Consider the following 18,388-nt stretch of genomic DNA (forward strand, 5'->3'; position numbering starts at 1 on the left):
TTGAAAGCTATTAATACCTTAAAGTAGATAACAGCTTACTATGAGAAATGCATGACATATAACCCAAAAAACTCACAAACCATGAGAAAAGTCTAATATTGCTGCACAATGTTTCATATTTCAAACCCTCTTGATTAGTTTCAATGATATTTCGAGCTACTGGCGCGCGTATTCTAGTGTCTCTTTGTGACTGTTGTATGATTGGTCACGACAGGTGCAGTCAAAACAAGACGCACCCCCAAATGAGTTTTTTTTTGACAGCTCTACCTTCAATGCAATGATTGACATTGCTTCAGGTTATATGAATGTGCGGGCAGGTGGTCACGAAAGGGCACTCACAGTTCAGACTAAGAGTGACCTCTTGCATCTCAGACATGGCGTAGACAGAATGTTAGGACAAGGAGCAACTGCATGCACGGGGAGGTGGGTACCACCATGCTTTAGTATCATAAAAACTACATCAATCTTAATCTCCTTGACACATGAAAATTGATTACAATGACAATAAGAAATCAACTACAAATATACAACCTTTGGGTGATGCTTTTTTTATCTGGACATATACACAGGGCACCACAGATGTTAGCAGAAGGATAGACAAGTGAGTCCTGCTGTGTACATTTTTAAGATTACATTTAACCTTTCTGTCCAGATTATCTTTACAGTGATTTAATGTGTATCATGATTACCTTACAGCAATCTGTCTTAGATAAGCATCTAAGGTTTCAAAGCAATCCAAACAATACTGTGATTTAGAACATTATGTTGATAGCAAACACTGGCTGTGAGTAAACGCCATACCAGCCCATGAAACACGTGTAAATCAAGGTTAGTTATTGGGCCATCTAAACCACATGCCTGGGTTTCAAAGCAATCTAAAGACAATACTGGTTTTTGATATGATGTTCCTCCAAGTCAACGTCATAACCAAAGCCAAAAGAGCACTGGAGGACTGTCCAAAACAAGATTATGATGTTAAAATGCTAATATTGGGGACCTTGGACTACTTGCCCAGAGTCAGCACCATATCCAAGGCCATTGGTGGAGCGCTGGGAGATGACTGTGTGGTGGAGGCGCTGGAGCTGGTGGCTGAGATCCATGGCTTCAGAGCGGAGCTGCCTGTTCTCCTCTGTGAGCTGAGCAAAATGCTGGGAGGCTAAGTTGAAGCTGCTGAGCATCTGGCTGTTCTGAGCCCTGAGTTGGGCCACATGTGCGCGGAGCTCATCCAGATGCTGTTGCTTACGCAGGCGCGACCGGCGTGCCGATTCACGGTTTGACAACATCCGGCGTTGTTTCCTGTCATCAACCACCTGTTGATCTTCATCCGAGGTCGAGTTCCCCTGCGTCTGCAACCCTGTGTCGCTCCCACTTGCAGGGCTTTTGCTGCTAGATGAGCCTTTCAAGCGGGACCGTTCCTTGCTGCCTGCAAATCCTAACCCTAATCCGGCCTCCTCAAATGTACAGATATCTATGGCCGTACGAGGCCAATCCTTGCCTGCAGTAATCCCTGACCCTAATCCATCCCCATCAGGGGTAGCCACATCCATGGTAAATTCATACGTAGGGTTTCCAGGTTTGCTGGATCTCTCGACAAACCCTGATCCGGTCTCTTCAGGGATAGGAGCCATCTCTACCGCGAACACAGTGGCAGATCTTGCTGAAGAAGCAGAGATATGGTTCCTGATTCGCTCTCGATCAGCTATTGCGGGATGACTTTCAGCGATGGCGGGATCGGCAGATGAGGGGTGAGATTTTTGCTGCTGTGCAGATTGGGGGTCAGAAACCCTAACCCTAATACTGGAGTTGGGGCTAGCATCTGCTGCGGATGCTGCTCTTGTTGTTGTTGAAGAGGAAGGGTGCCGTACATCCAGTCTGTTGAGAGGGGCAAAGAGGTCTTCCACAGAGAGTTCTCGCCTCATGCTTGGAGCTTTGTCTTCATCGCCAAAACTTCCGTCAGAAGGCCCCATGGGATTCCTGTCTTAAGATTCTTCTCTCTCCTCGCAATTCGAAGAAAAGCTCGGGGAGATGAAGCCAAAGAGTGAAAGCAAAGACAGCACACACGAATGGATAAACCAAAAATAGATATAGCCCACAATCAAATGAATCATATACTTGTGGATAACGAAAAATGGATAAAGAGAAAGTGCATAAGTAGCATCCAAGTGAGGTGAGGTTCCAACCCCATAGTAATCAATGCACACTTTACATTAGAATCTCAGTGAGGTTCCAACCCCATAGTAATCAATGCACCCTTTACATTAGAATCTCAGGGTTGGTGGTGGAGGTGGAGGCGGAGGCGGTGCTTCCATGTTGCTTAAGATGGTGGGCAGTCGCCTCCATTTGCACCCCTCAACCCTCTAAGAGCCCAAGCCCAAGTGCTTCCATGTTGCTTAAAGTGGTGGCCCGTTGCCTCCATCTGCACCCCTCAGCCCTCTAAGAGCCCAAGCCCAAAAAGAAGAAGAGTATTGCCACCCCTTCCAAACCTCCTTTGAGGAAGGTGGTGGTGATAGAAGTGACAAGAGGTCCCATACAAGCTCATAATGCTATAAGGAGAAAAAAGCATCAGGAAATGTGAAGAGAAGTGATTGGCCAAGATTGAAGAAGAGGACACAGCATCAAGAGATGTGATGAGAAGTGATTGTTGGCCAAGGTTCAAGAAGACATAGTCTTGAAAAAGCGAATGAGTTTGACTAGTTCCACACTTTGCACTTAAGATGAAAAGGAGATGGAAGTTGTGGATGAAAAGTACTTGTGGTGGTATCCCCTCACAAGATGTGAAACACCTTTGTTGGGAAGAGGTAGTGGTCCCATATAAGAAAACTTGTCAAGTGCTAAGAACGTTCATCCACAATCCCCAAAACCTCTAAACATGGGGACAAGCTCTAAGGGCCTTCGGCCTTCTCTCTTTGTGGCCAAGTTAACTTGGCCATGCAGCATAAAAATGCTCCATTTTGCTTGAAGTTTCCACACATGCTGTGATGATGTGAGAAGCCAAGTTTAGAAATTGAAATTATAACTACGACCATTTTGGCATAATTGTTTTATCTAACACAAACTAAATTCTTCCCAGGCCATATTAACTTGGTCTCAGGGAATAGGTTGTAAGATCCTTTGCAAGTATGCCTACCTCTGAAAAAGCTACCATTGGGCAAGGTGTTGTGGAGCCTTAAACATGCAATGTTTCCTCGTCTATGAAAAAGATTTCCACGTCAACTCCATTAATGGGTTTCCACAAACATGCACTCCAATCTAATTCAAACACTTGTAATAGCCCTAGCTCCACTCAAAAGAGCTTTCTAAGGGGAAACAAACAAACTCCAAACCTCCACCTAGGTTTCTCTTTTTGAACAAGGCCACTAATGCCAAGGCCAATTCACATGATACACCATCCCTTTTCAATCCAAGAAATTTAAGTCGTTGTGGCTTATTCCAAATGTAACATCAAGGGATGGGAAATCCAAATGACACCTCCCCACTTGAAAACTTTCAAATGGATGGGGAGGATGTGAAACCTAGTCAGTTAACAAGTATTGTGACCATGTTCACATTTAAAGGGCACATACACATAGGTGCTATGGGGGGTGAGAAATCCAAATGACACCTCCCCACTTGAAAATTTTCAAATGGATGGGGAAGACCTGAAACCTAGTCAACTAATTTTTGAGCACCAAGCCATGTTCACATTGAAAGGACACATAGGTGAAAGCTAGTGTAGAGACTCCTTGACTGGTTTTTGTCAACGTGATGTCTACTCCATCAACCTATACTTAGTACCAATAAATCTAGATTTTGATTCTAACATCATAGCATTTTATTACACTATTATATTATAAGACTTCAAAGGATCACCATTCTTGTATCTTCTCGAAAATCACAATGCATGGAATTTTACCATGGTGGTATGAGAGCTCCAGTAGGGAGATCGAGTCTATCTCTAAGAGAGGGGAAGAAAGGGTTAGCAATCCACCCTACATTGTGAGCTAGACCTCTTTTCCTAGCATGGGCCCCATACTGTAAATTTCACATAGTTATATAAAGTAAGGCACTACACGTAGCATGTTGCAGGGTGGGTTGCTAACCCACCCTTTGCAAACATGAGCCAAACCTCTTTGTAAAACATAAGCCACACTTTAAATTGTAGAGAGATCGAGTCTATCTCTAAGAGAGGGGAAGAAAGGGTTAGCAATCCACCCTACATTGTGAGCTAGACCTCTTTTCCTAGCATGGGCCCCATACTGTAAATTTCACATAGTTATATAAAGTAAGGCACTACACGTAGCATGTTGCAGGGTGGGTTGCTAACCCACCCTTTGCAAACATGAGCCAAACCTCTTTGTAAAACATAAGCCACACTTTAAATTGCAGAGAGTTTTATAAAGCCATCCTCCTATGGAAATTACAATTATACTTGTGGATTAAGTAGCCATGCTATTATGTAGGTGACAAGTGAAGACATCATATATTTGTGAAATGAAGGAAAATGAGCATTATTAGAGTAGTTAGATTAGTAGAGAGAAGATAAAAGATCCCACTGACTTAGGTCCATAAGAGTAGCATTGAATCAAAGAATTAAGAGAGTAGCATTGATTCAAAGAATCAAGAGAGTAGTAGGCAAAAGATAAAAGATCACACTAACTTAGGTCCATAAGAGTAGAGTAGCATTGATTTGAAGAATCAAGAGAGTAGTAGGCAAAAGATAAAAGTTTCCAAGAATCAAGAGAGCTCACCATCGTTTCAAAGCAACACCAAAATTGTATTCCATGTAAGTAACAAATCAATTTTCTTGAACAAGGTAATAAGCAAAATTTGGTTTCACAAACAAAATAAATCTTACTAGATTTAGAAGACGTAAAAAGAAAGTGTAACAAATCAATTTTCTTGAACAAGGTAATGAGTAAAATTTGGTTTCACAAACAAAATAAATCTTACTAGATTTAGAAGACGTAAAAAGAAAGTGCCCTAGAAAGCAGTGTGTGCACGCACGTGCATGTGTGTGGACTTGAAAACCCCAAAAAATATTTGATCTAGTATTGTGCAATGAAAAAATGCTTGTATATTCCATGTAAGTAGATAAGTCAATTTTCTTGAACAAGGTGATAAGTGAAATTTGGTTTCACAAACAAAATAAATCTCAATAGATTCAGAAGACATAAATAAAAAGCAAGTGCCTAGGAAAGTAAGTGAAATTTGGTTTCGCAAATAAAATATATATCAAAGGATTTAGAAGACATACACAAAAAGCAAATGCATTGGAAAGCAAGTTCTCTCTAGTAATAACCAAATTGAAAAGAAAGAAATCCATTTCAAAGGAGAAAAATGTGTGTGTGCGCACGTGCACGTGTGTGCATGCACATATGTGCACGTACACGTGTGTGTGTTGTGTGTGTGTGTAGTATACTAGAAGAACCAATTTTTGAAGCCTTTATATAACAAAATGAAGGATTTGAAATCCTTTGAAGTAACGCAGATATGTTGCCATATATATAGGCAGTGATGTGTGTGAACACACTTAGGACCGCCGGGGCACTTTTTCCCTCTTTAGGAGGTTTTTTCCCTCGGCTTGTATATACACCCATCATTCTAGGGCTAACTTATCTTTTGTACATTGACATAATCTAATACATTGTGTGTTGTGTGCATTCTTGCTCCTTTTTCTCCAAGCTTTGTGTGCTTTCCTGCAACCCTAATTCCAACAATTGGTATCAGAGTAGACATCGGCTCCCAGGGCTACGTCGCCAGCACCCTCCGACTCACGTTCTCCGATTGAGGTGAGCTTTCACGAGCGCTTCCAGGTCCCTATACTCTGCAAATAAGCCCATAGGGCTTAGCATTCTCAAAAATCACATCTGAGGTCGTTTCGGGCTCTGTTTTTGCATTTCAAGTTCTGCACAGGTGTTTTCGTCATTTTCTGCAGAAATTTCGACAGTGCAGTTTTCTGCAAAACAGGCATACGTACTCTATTGTGGACCGTGCTACATAGCACGAGTTGTTTTCTGTTCAGTGTTTGCTTCATTACAGGTAGCTTTTGCATCAGTTTCAGTCAGTGGCCATGGCTGATAACAGCAATGATGTATTTCGCATGTTATCTGCTGATGACAAATTGGATGGAGACAGCAACTACCCACTTTGGGCATACATGATGCAACATGTTTTGGTTGCAAAAGGAGTGTGAAACATTGTGCAGGGTATGGATGTACGTCCAGGTTCTGTGGATGTAGGATCTGTTGAGGATGTTGCAGGTTCTAGCAGCTCTACTGTTGCTGCTGTTTTACCCACTGCTGAACAAGCTCGTTGTTGGGATGGTAAAGATGCGCAGGCTCATGCCTTGATTGCACTTTCTGTCAAACGTAACATCACCCCACATATTCGTTCAGCTAAAACAGCAAAACAGGCTTGGGATATTCTAGCTGGTTTGTATGCAGGTCGTAACGAGGCAAAAATCGCTTACTAGCGTAAAGAGCTAGAATTGAAGATTATGCAAGAAGATGATGACATGAATGTTTTTCTTGCTGAGATTAAAGATCTCAAAGAACAGTTGATTTCTGCAGGTGAGATTATTCCTGATCATTCTCTTGTGCAGACTGTTCTTGATGCTTTACTTGAGACATATCAGACTTTTGCTTCCACATGGAGACTTCTTAATGAGGACAGACCTGATGCTGTCAAGTATGATACTTTAGTCAACAAGCTCTTGCAAGAAGTGCAGTCCAGGCAAAACAGGGCCAGGCAGCGTGCAGTTGATCAAGCATTTATTGCTGCCCAGCAGCAGAGAAGAAGTGGTAAGGCAGCCCCTTCCACTATTTCTTCTCCTATTAGTAGGTCTGCAACTTCTTCTCCTTCCACAGGTAGCAACAATAAGTCTGAGAAGGCTCTTGATAAAGGCAAGAAAAAGACCAGGTGCAACTATTGTAAGGCAAATGATCATGTCATTAAGAATTGCCCTAAGCTAATAGCTAAAGAGGCAAAGAAGAAAGAGTCAAATGCAGCCACAATAGCGGATGCTTCTACAAATGCAGATTCTGCAAATGTTGTGCAGGATACAGAATGGGCGTTTAGCGTGTATTGCCAGTATGATCCATCTGTACAGGATGCATGTTTGGCAGTTTCTGTTGACTCTAATGTATGGTATTTTGATAGTGGTGCTACAAAGCACATTACCTCGCATCGTGATATGTTCACTTGTCTTGAGGCTGTCTCTAATGGGAATACTGTCACATGTGCCAATAATGCTTCTTACCCAGTGAAGGGCATTGGTAAAATTATGCTTACTACTGCAAATGGCAGCGCTTTCACACTTTCAGATGCTATGTACCAGGGATAAAGAAGAATCTATTGTCTGTCTCTGCGCTTGCTAGACTTGGATTTGTAGTCAAATTTGTGGATGACAGATGTACTGTTCATGATTTGACTTCTGGTGATACAATTATTGCATCTGGCTCCTTGTTTCGTGGGCTGTATAGGCTCAATTCTTATGACAAGTGTGTGGAAGATTCAGCAAATGCAGTTTCTGATGAAAAGGCAGTTTCAGATGCAAAACTATGGCATGCTCGTTTTGGTCATCTGAACTTTGCTAGTTTGCTGCGTTTGCAGAAATTTGATATGGTTGCTTCATTTCCCCCTCTTGAGGCACCATTGAAACATGTTTGTGAAGGCTGTATTTTGGGCAAAATGCAGCATTCTGCGTTTCCAAAGGATGGTTCTGTGCGGGCCACTCGCAAATTGCAACTTGTACATAGTGATGTATGTGGGCCTATGTAAACTCCGTCATTTGGTAAACACTTGTACTTCGTGACTTTCATTGATGATTACTCGAGGCATGCATGGGTATATCCACTGAAGGCAAAGTCCGAAGTGTTTTTGTGCTTCAATCAGTTTTTTCTTATGGTTGAAAATGTATCCAATTGTATTGTGGGCACCCTCCATTCTGATCGAGGGGGGGAGTACTTGTCTAAAGAGTTTGATGCATTTCTGGCTAGTCGTGGGATAAAACACCAATGTACAGTGCCGTATACCCCTCAGCAAAATGGTGTTGCTGAGAGGAAAAACAGGTCACTTGTGGAGATGGCACGATGTATGGTCAAGAGCCAAGCTTTGCCACATGCGTTTTGGCTTGAGGCTGTCATGTGTGCTGCATATGTACTCAACAGGTGTCCCACTAAGGCCTTGCAGTCAATTACTCCATACGAAGCTTGGCATGGCAGGAAGCCTTCTATTGGTCACTTACGTGTCTTTGGTTGCTTGGCCTATGCTTTAGTGCCTGTGCAACAACGCAGAAAATTGGATGATAAGGCTGTCAAATGCATTTTTGTTGGTTACAGTGCTGAGAGCAAGGGTTACAGATTGTATCATCCGCAGTCAAAGCGTATCTTGATTAGTCGAGATGTTGTTTTTGTGGAAGATGCTGTGCAGCCTTTGTTATCATGTACCAAAGAGACAGGTGTGAGCTCACGGGATGTATTTGATACATTGTTGCCTCTGTTTACAGGTGGGAATTCAAATGTAAGTCCTAATGAGGCAAATATTCAGCCTATGCAGATTTCAAACGACATCATAGATCAGCCTATTTCTGATGTAGATTTACAGGATGTAATTTCTGAGGATAGGGCTGAAAATGAGCAGGCTAGAGGTATGCCTAAATGGCTGGTGCAAACCTTGCGTGATAGTAAAATTGATGCATCTATATCTAGTCATACTCGTTCAGGTTTTCAGCATGCCTCTTATGCATCAGATTGTTATGCTTTGGCTGTGTCTAGTATGTGTGAAGAGGAAGAACCTCTTTCATTTGATGAGGCACAAAAATCAGAAAATTGGTTGTTGGCTGCAATGCAAAGTGAATATGATGCTATAATCAAGAATGGTACATGGTCTTTGTGTGATTTGCCTATTGGTAAAAAGGCCATTGGATGTAAGTGGGTTTTTAAGTTGAAACGAAAGCCAGATGGCAGTGTTGATCGCTATAAGGCTAGACTTGTTGCAAAGGGTTATGCTCAAGAAAAGGGCATTGATTTTGATGAGACCTTTGCTCCCACTTGTCGTATGACTACCATTCGTAGCATTTGTGCATTGGCAGCTCATAATGGTTGGAATGTACATCAGCTGGACATAAAGACTGCGTTCTTGAATGGAGATTTGCATGAGGAGGTGTATGTATCGCAGCCTCGTGGTTTTGTTCAAAGAGGGCAGGAAAACAAAGTGTGCAGGTCGAAAAAGGCTTTATATGGTTTAAAGCAAGCTCCACGAGCTTGGTATGAAAAGATACATGCATATTTGACTGCACATGGGTTTCAGAATAGTCCAACAGAAAGTACTTTGTATGTTAAACGTGTGGATGGTGTACATCTAATCATTGCTCTCTATGTCGATGACATGCTGCTCACAAGACCAAATGAGAGTCATATTGCTGATTTCAAGGCTGATTTGAATGCCTCTTTTGAGATGTCAGATTTGGGACATTTGCATCATTATTTGGGGATACAATTTAAGCAGTGTGATGGAGGTATTGCTTTATGTCAGACAAAGTATATTGAGACATTGTTGCGGAGATTTGGCCTTGAAGACTGCAAGCCTATTGCTACTCCAATGGAGACAGGTTTGAAGTTGAGTCTTCATGATGCTGGAGATCACTTTGATGTCACACTCTATCAGACAGCTGTTGGTTGCCTCATTTATGTATGCATTACGAGGCCGGACATTCAGTTTGCAGTCTCACAGGTGAGCAGGTTTATGCATAGTCCAGGGTCTCAGCATTGGAAGGCAGTTAAATGCATCTTTCGTTACTTGAGTGGCACCATACATATTGGGTTGTTTTATCCCAAGGGAGGATCGTTGCCGCCAGATTTACATGCTTTTTCAGACTCAAATTAGGCTGGTTGCTATGACACAAGAGTGTCCACAAGTGGTTTTTGTTTCATGCTCAGTAGCTCATGCATATCTTGGTTGAGCAAGAAGCAACCTACTGTGGCCACTTCTAGTTGTGAAGCTGAGTACAGGGCAGCTTTCACAGCTACGGTTGAGTGTGTGTGGCTCAGACGGCTTATGGCTGACTTGGGTGTTGGACAGGAGTCTGCCACCTCTATCTTCACTGACAGTCAGAGCGCATTGGCAGTTGCGAGAAACCCAGTTTTTCATGCTCGCACAAAGCACATTGAGGTGCATTATCACTATGTCAGGAAGAGACTCTCAGCAGGAGAGATCAGCTTGGCCTATGTGCCAACACAGGACAACCTCGCCGATCTTTTCACAAAGGCGCTTCCTCATGAGAAGTTCGAAGCTTTCCGCAAAGCTTTGGGCTTGCTCCCCTTTGTGGATTGATCTACTTCGGGCATGGCACTCCCCTATACATGAGTGCCAGCTCTCGTTCACACCATCACTTCCAGGGGGGATTTGTTGCCATATATATAGGCAGTGATGTGTGTGAACACACTTAGGACCGCCGGGGCACTTTTTTCCTCTTTAGGAGGTTTTTTCCCCCGGCTTGTATATACGCCCATCATTCTAGGGCTAACTTATCTTTTGTACATTGACACAATCTAATACATTGTGTGTTGTGTGTATTCTTGCTCCTTTTTCTCCAAGCTTTGTGTGCTTTCCTGCAACCCTAATTCCAACAAGATATTCCCCCTCAAAAATGTTAATCCTCTATCTAAACTGCACCACTCAAAATAATAAGTTAGTAAGCACCTTCTTAATCCCATTGGAAGATAGGCTTCAATATGGTGATAGAGTTGTTATTGTTGTCTAAAGTAAAAGAGAAATCAACAAGGAAGCACATACACGCAACATAAACACCAATCGATCAAACTCTGTATACAAACATATGATTGATCAAATCTTTATGCAAACATATGATTGATTCACACTAGATATCACATGTAGCTATATTGAAACCTTATAAAACAATCGCAAAGCACACAATTGTTAGCATAAGTCTCTATGCAAATATATGATTAGTACACATAGATCATCACACATGATTGAACAGGGTCCATGCAACTTAGGATCCATGTGGTCCCTTTAGTATGACTAAGTAGCACTAGTGATGATAGGATCATGCCTATTAAAATGTATAAGTGCAACCTCCAAACCAATGGTATATGGAAGCTGTTCACACTTTCTGTACACTTGAAATCCCCACCTCTAGACTAACATAAATTCACATTATGTATGGCCATGGGCCCCAGTGTGATGTAACAAATGCCTAGCCATAATGCTTGTATGTATTAGCAGAGATAGGCTATGGGCACCCACTTGAGTTGGGCAGTCGAGCAAAGCCCCTTGTATATATATAGCTTTTGATAATGTGAATGCGGAGAACAACTATTTTCTCTTGTGCAAAGATTTCTTCTTCTCTTTAGCTCTTACCCTTGCTTGCTTATGGTATACATGCTTGTGTGAGTGCCTGTGGTGTGTTCGATATGCATCCTAGATAGCTCGAGTGAAAGAGTGATTGAGCTAGAGTGTAGTGGAGAGTGCTTCAAGCTTTCTAGCTTAACCATTGCCATTGAAAGGGTTGCCATGGAGGATTGAGAGTAGTGGAGAGGGATTGACAGTACTCTTTTGCCTCTCCTATTAAGGGCTTCCACGATCCAAGATAAGTGGTTTTTCATCGTCCTCCTAGGATTCCTTGTATGAGGGCAAGAAGGTTCTTTAACATGAACAAATGGTGCTACTATATCAAAAGGAGAGACTAAGGGAAGGAAGTTCAAATATCTTCTTCTTAAAAATCTTATATTTTTCTCACTTAATCGTGTCCTTGGATGTAAATCATTGGTTAATGTTAAGGAAATGTGTTCTAGAGCTAGGGTATTGAGTGGAAGATGTGTAATCTATAAGTATAAGAGTGGATTTGCGTGATTAGAGTAGATTTTATTTCTAATCGTGACCTTTTTTATTGTTTTTTGTTTTGCTAATTTAATCTATTCTTTGTCTCAAGGGAGTGATGGAACGAAGACAAAGCTCTCCATAGTGCGACTGAGGTAGGTTATCTCTCAAATTAGCTGCTTTTGTCATTACCAATAAGCATTAGCTATCATTGATTAGGTAATTAGTATACATAAGAATTTTTCTCCTTTTTTACCAAGCTTAGCTTAATCTAGCCATTAATCTTTATAGTGGTTGTTTTTAGAAACATTGAGTTGATAATCATGGCATTAAGGTGTTGCTATGCATCACTACTATGCTTAAAAAACTCAAAAAAACATCCCAAAAAAACCCTTGAAAAAGCTAAAAACATTTAAAAATGTGTATTTTTGCTCACTACAATTTTAAGAGTGTCAATCAAACTTCGAATCATCTAGCATCCAGATTATCAATCCGAGATATAAGATCATTGAGACCAGAGTTAAAAGTGGGTATTGTGGGACAATACCCAGTGGTAAATGGTCTTCATTTCTACACACTTGAGCTGGAAAAATGGGGGGTTGTCAAGGGTAAAAATTAAATATTCTCTTGCAAGAGATCATAAACTAGTGTAAAGACCACTACTGTACCTAAAAAGTGCACTGAGAACTATGCCAAAAACTACTATTTTAAATGCACTTTTGGGTCGTCGATCCCAAATCTAGATCACCGATATCTATTAAATTCTAATCGTTGATGCCATCTCACAAGTCCCTATCGCCAATCCCAATACCACATCATCTATTTTCGAATTGTGCGATCTAAAATCTAGATCGCTACCTAACGCATATCACTGATCCAAATCTCGAATGTTCCTATTTTAGCTTGTTTGGCAAGTTTGGTATCGTTCCAAATTTCAAATTGTATGTGATCTGGATCGTTCAATCCAAAATCCAGATCATTGCCTAATTCAAATAGTTGATCCTATTAGACTTCCAAAAAGCAGAGAAACCATATATAAAAAGTGCACTGAGAACTATGCCAAAAACTACTATTTTAAATGCACTTTTGGGTCATCGATCCCAAATCTAGATCACCGATATCTATTAAATTCTAATCGTTGATGCCAGCTCACAAGTCCCTATCGCCAATCCCAATACCACATCATCTAGTTTCGAATTGTGCGATCTAAAATCTAGATCGCTACCTAACGCATATCACTAATCCAAATCTCGGATGTTCCTATTTTAGCTTGTTTGGCAAGTTTGGTATCGTTCCAAATTTCAAATTGTATGTGATCTAGATCGTGCAATCCAAAATCCAGATCATTGCCTAATTCAAATAGTTGATCCTATTAGACTTCCAAAAAGCAGAGAAACCATATATATATATATATATATATATATATATATATAAAGAGAGAACCTCAGTAAGTGATTCTGGTGTTGGATCAGGTGCTTATGCATTTGTGGTCTCAGCAGGCTGAGTCATTGCTCATTCCTATTCTAACCCGACCTTAGAATACGAGAATTTGTCTCATGCTCAGATGTTATGGAGTGGTACTAGACCATGCATGGAGTTAACCTCTGTGATTATGCCAAACACTAGCTCAGAAGTAGACCAAGAGTCCTCACACAATGGAAGAGACTAGATCAGTACCATGGGGTATATTCCCTTTAGAGCTTTCGCTCTCTAGTAAGAATGGAGTCTAGTGAGTGTCAAGTATCTGCTAGTAAATCATCAAGAAAAGAAAGAATCATCAAGAAAGAATCATCAGGAAGAAGGACTGGAAAGGCTCAAGTAGCTCACCAAATTGGGGGGAGGCGAGCGATTAGTGAGAATGTAGGGGAACGAACTCAAACTCAATCAGCTCTGAAACCTATGTGCTACATCGCTATGATTATCATGAGACTATAAAAGTTCCAATCTATATTTACTGTAATGGGGTACTCTTAGAGTGATGGTCGTTTTCGACATTGCCACGTCGTGAACCAAAGATCCTTGGCAACCCAAAAGTCATTGTCGTGCTATCCACGATGGGAGACTAATTCTACGTAGATACGAAGGAAACATGTATATCCCCACGTAAAATTCTGTGAGTTTCAGGTCATTTGGTGTACCAACTAGAGCACAAGGACCTCATAGAGCCCAAAAAACTTCAAGAGCTCGCACGAGAGCCTCTCAAGGGCTCAACCTCCAAATGTAATGGATAGATTCTTTATGAGAAGAGTTTGAGCCAATCTCACCATTATACAGAGTGAAGGTAAAAAGGGATGTGGATGGAAACCACAAGCTTCCAGATGCACCCTTAGTTAGCAGGTGTTATCATCCAATTAGTGATCAAATTATGTATGCAGATGAGAACGGTAACACATACATTAGAGTTTTTTAAGTCTATTGGACCTAGTAATTGCCCCTTAATTTTAAAAACCAAGGCATAAGGAGATTTTTTTTTAAAATAAGGGATTAGTGTAGCCGTTTATATGGTAATGATGTGCAGGTGTAGGCTAAGCATGTGTACACTCTTATGAGTGAGTGTACACTCTTATGAGTGAGTGTAAGTGACCTTATCATGTCACTTCACTTTTACTTCACTCATTCTCATCAATCTACTTTGAGTGTTGTGCTTCTCTAATCCTCTCCTTACTTTTTGCATATGTGTGTGTTGCTACCTTTGTCTCCACTCTAACAATTGGTATCATAGTAGGTTCTCTTGTCCCTCGCCTCCATCGTGTGTTGTCTTCATCACCTCCTCAAGCTACTCTTCTAATTGTCTCAGATTGAGCTATCCTCTTAAGTGGAGAAGGTATACCTCATAGGTTGTTTAACTTCTGGTTTTAACTTCGTTTACAAAGTTTTTACGACTTTCGGGTGCATTTTGGGGCTCGTTTGCGCATTATATGATTTTCGTAGACATCTCGAGGGAATATTAGTTCGAACTATCTTTGTTTGATTTTAGGTTTTCAATAATGCATTAACATGAATTTAGTGTGCAGATATTGTGTACATATGTGATAAGTGTTACAAGGTTATCATCGACATCGTATCTTCGAGCTCATCAACTTGATCATCATCATCATCATTTTCATTGACTTTTACATCCTTGTGTCAATAACATTTGTCATTTTTCATACACTTTGTAGGTCTCTTTGTCATTTGTGATTTATTAGAGCAGCCATCTCGGTTGCATTTTTCAGGCATATAGTACTTGCAGATTATTGGTGGGATATTTGCATTTTGTGTTTGGCAGTCTAACATTTCTACACTCTACACTACCATTTTTTATATACTTTGCACGTCTCTTTACCACATTAGTGATCTACTGGCAGAGCCATCTTGGTTGTATTCTATGGGCATACAGTACTTGCAGGTTATTAGGATATTTGCATATTGTGTCAAAAATTATTTATTTGTAGGTTAAAATGGCAGGCAATGATGTATTTGGGATGCTTTTTTCTAAAGATAAGCTTGATAAGACCATTGTGGTCCTATATGATGATGTGCCATGTATTGGTTGGCCAAAAGGCTTTAGAATGTTATTATTGGCATTGAGGCACGCGCTGTCTTGCAACAAGGACAAGATAGTACATGTACTTTGAATGGTGATACTAGTTCAGATGTAACTATGGCATTCATTTACCTCCGAACCTCTCAGGACGGAGCAATCTAGGTGGGATGGTAGGGATACACATGCATTGGTGGCACTTTCCATGAAAAGAAGTATTGTTCCTTGTATTTGCTCATGTAAAACTGCCTAGCAAGCTTGGCATATGCTTGCTTATGCTTTACTAGGTCTGTATAACAAGGCACATGTGGCCTACTTATGTAGCACATAGTTAGAGTTCAAGCATATAAATGAGGGAGACTTGGCATATGCTTGCTTATGCTTTACTAGGTCCGTAACAAGGCACATGTGGCCTACTTGTGTAGCACGTAGTTAGAGTTCAAGCATATGAATAAGGGAGACTTAATGGACGAGTTTCTCACAAGGATCAAAGACCTCAAACAGATTTATCTTTGAATTTTTAGCTTGTGTGCCAAATAATTTATTGAGTTCATCCCATGCATCTTTTGCCCATTGTATCCCTGTGATGTGATGAATGATTTCATCATTTAAACTGAGTGCAATAAGTCCCAATGCTTTTTCATTCCTGCTCTTCCACTCATTTTTCCCTCTCGCCTCTGGGCATTCATCTCTTCCCTCAACTAGCCCCCACAGATTTTTCCTCATGAGCAAATACATGGTTTTTGTCTGCCATCATGTGTAAAACTGCTCCCCATTAAATTTGGCTATTTCTTGTGCTGTACTCATGATGATGTGAAGGGGGTCTTACCTCTTGATCCAATTTCATGATTCAAGGGCAGTGTCTACCCTTTTACAACTCAATCTGGTGTTTAAGAGATAATTACAACAAATTTATCAGCATAAAATCACCAGAAATTACATTAAATCAAGGGTAACCAATTTGTACGGAATGGTTGGAGTATCAACCCAACTCCAAATTGCAATCTGAAGTTATAGGGATCTGTATCAAATACCTAATGGTTAATTTGAACCCTCAATTACACCAAAATACAGTGATTAGCACTGATTAATCACTTATTAGTAAATTAATCCATTATTTTGTGTGCAAAAAACAGAGTATGCGGGGAGTCCAGATCTGGTGCCTTAGACTTCAAATGAGCTCAAATGCTTTCAAGGCCATCAATAGCAATGAGTCTAGTAGAGGATTAAGCCAAGAAACACAAGATTTGACTGAACATTGAATGCTTAATCTCTGTTTTACCAAAGTCACCTGTAGATTTGATGAAGAGCTTGGATCTCACTGTAGACTTGATGAAATTGAATTCAGACTTCACGGGGCTAATAGGAATTAGACCCATTTGAACTGATGAAGAAGAGATCTGCAAATTTCTCCCAGAAATAGGTGCTTGCTAAATTCGCGAATTCTCTCTCATCCGGCGGCGGTTTGCTGCGTTGTTTCGACTGGCTGGAGTAGCAATGAGTTGGCTAGCTAGGGTTAGAAGTAATAGGCCTAATTTTGAGTGTGCAAGGAGCTAGAGCTCCTCCACTGGCTGGGGGTGAAGAGGTGAGTTGAAAAATAACTAAAAATTTGATTAATTTTTAATTATCTACTAATCTTAATTAATTAGATAATGTGCTCATAAACCTGATGGATTCTAGGCATGGCTCTGATACCATGTTGAAATTAGAGCAATGTGATGAGCTATGGTGGATCAAATACTAGAATCAACATCATTAACAAAGCGATTAGTAAATAATTAAGACGTAATTAGTGAATAATTAAGATGTAATTAGTGAATAATTAGTAAATAGCTTAATGTAGGCATGGATAATCAAAAACCAGCAAATTCTCATTAGGCCAATGCCTCAATTTATAGAGTTTACATCCAAGCATCAAATCCCATTGATTTCTCCTTGATTCACTCCACCTCTCCCAGAATATCTCCACCTCTTTTGCTTGATTCTCTCCACCTCTTTACTTTTCCCATAATATCTCCACACTTCCTAAATCTTCTCATGCTACCCTTTATTCTCTCCCAGTAGATTCTTCTCACCTTTTCACAGGTTCTCTCACATTTACTCATCCTCTTTTACAGCCTCTAACCAAGGACTTGTTCCCGCACACACCCTATTCACTTGTATATTTCAACAAGGATTGGGCTTCGAAAAGTGTAGTAGCAAAATCACCCAGTGGAAAGGAAAACAACTTAATATGGCTGGTAGAAGATTGGTTTTTAAAAACTAGATTATAAGATCTTTAAGCTATTGAGTACCATCCATGGCTGAACTAAAAACTATAGCACTTCTTAGAAGTTTTGTTTGGAATGGAGGCTCACTGGTTTGACATATAATTACACTCCCTGAGGAGAAGAAGGAGATCTTAGTCCCGCCGATCTTTGAGAATATGCCAACAAGTTGCCAAGTGGTCGTTGTTGGAAGCCATTCTCAATAGCCATTTCATTTGGAACTCATTGCTTTTGGTAAACTTGAAAAATCTCAAACTTAAGTAGTTCCCACAATGGGTTGACTTCCCCATTCTAATGTTACGAACCCTTTCCTCCCCTAAGGGTTCTCTAGTTGGCTTGGCAAAGTCATAAACTTGCAAAATGTTTCAAAAGGATGCCTAATGCTATTATCGGTTAACTTCCCCATTCTAATGTCACTAACCCTTTTCTCCCCTAAGGGTTCTCTCTAGTTGTATTGGCAAAGTCATAAACTTGTAAAATTTTACAAAAAGGAAGCCTAATGCTATTATGTGGGATTCCATATAGTTCTCATCTATCTTTCCTCTCCACCCTTTAGACCCTCAATTACTCTGGACTAGAACTACTAGCCTTTCGAATCATGAACCCTGATTGCTTTGACTAGGATTGGGAAAATTGGGTGGATTTGGAAAATCTTTGATTATATGCCTAGGTTGCAGGCACTGAAAACACTTGAGTCCCTTCAAAATGGTGGCAATCATGTGTTTTGTAATGGTAGTTTTATTTTAAGTAGCATGCTCCATTTTGAAATAAACGATAT

The 18,388-nt window shown here is 40.6% G+C and overlaps 1 protein-coding gene across 1 annotated transcript; it reads right to left on the reverse strand.

Moving 5' to 3' along the window:
• Positions 1-610: 610 nt before the first annotated feature.
• On the reverse strand, positions 611-2,087 carry LOC147625629 (uncharacterized). The gene has a single exon (XM_086817143.1). It carries the CDS (start codon positions 1,965-1,967, stop codon positions 984-986), a length of 984 nt encoding a protein of 327 aa, XP_086673269.1. The 5' UTR covers positions 1,968-2,087; the 3' UTR covers positions 611-983.
• Between the last annotated feature and the right edge of the window lie 16,301 nt (positions 2,088-18,388).

This window comes from Cibotium barometz, chromosome 23 (genome assembly GCF_041138505.1).
Source record: "Cibotium barometz isolate CiBa-2024 chromosome 23, ASM4113850v1, whole genome shotgun sequence".
Lineage (NCBI taxonomy): Eukaryota > Viridiplantae > Streptophyta > Polypodiopsida > Cyatheales > Cibotiaceae > Cibotium > Cibotium barometz.

Coding starts and splice junctions, on each gene's coding strand:
- LOC147625629 (XM_086817143.1), bottom strand. CDS start 1,967: ATGGGGCCTTCTGACGGAAGTTTTGGCGATGAAGACAAAGCTCCAAGC.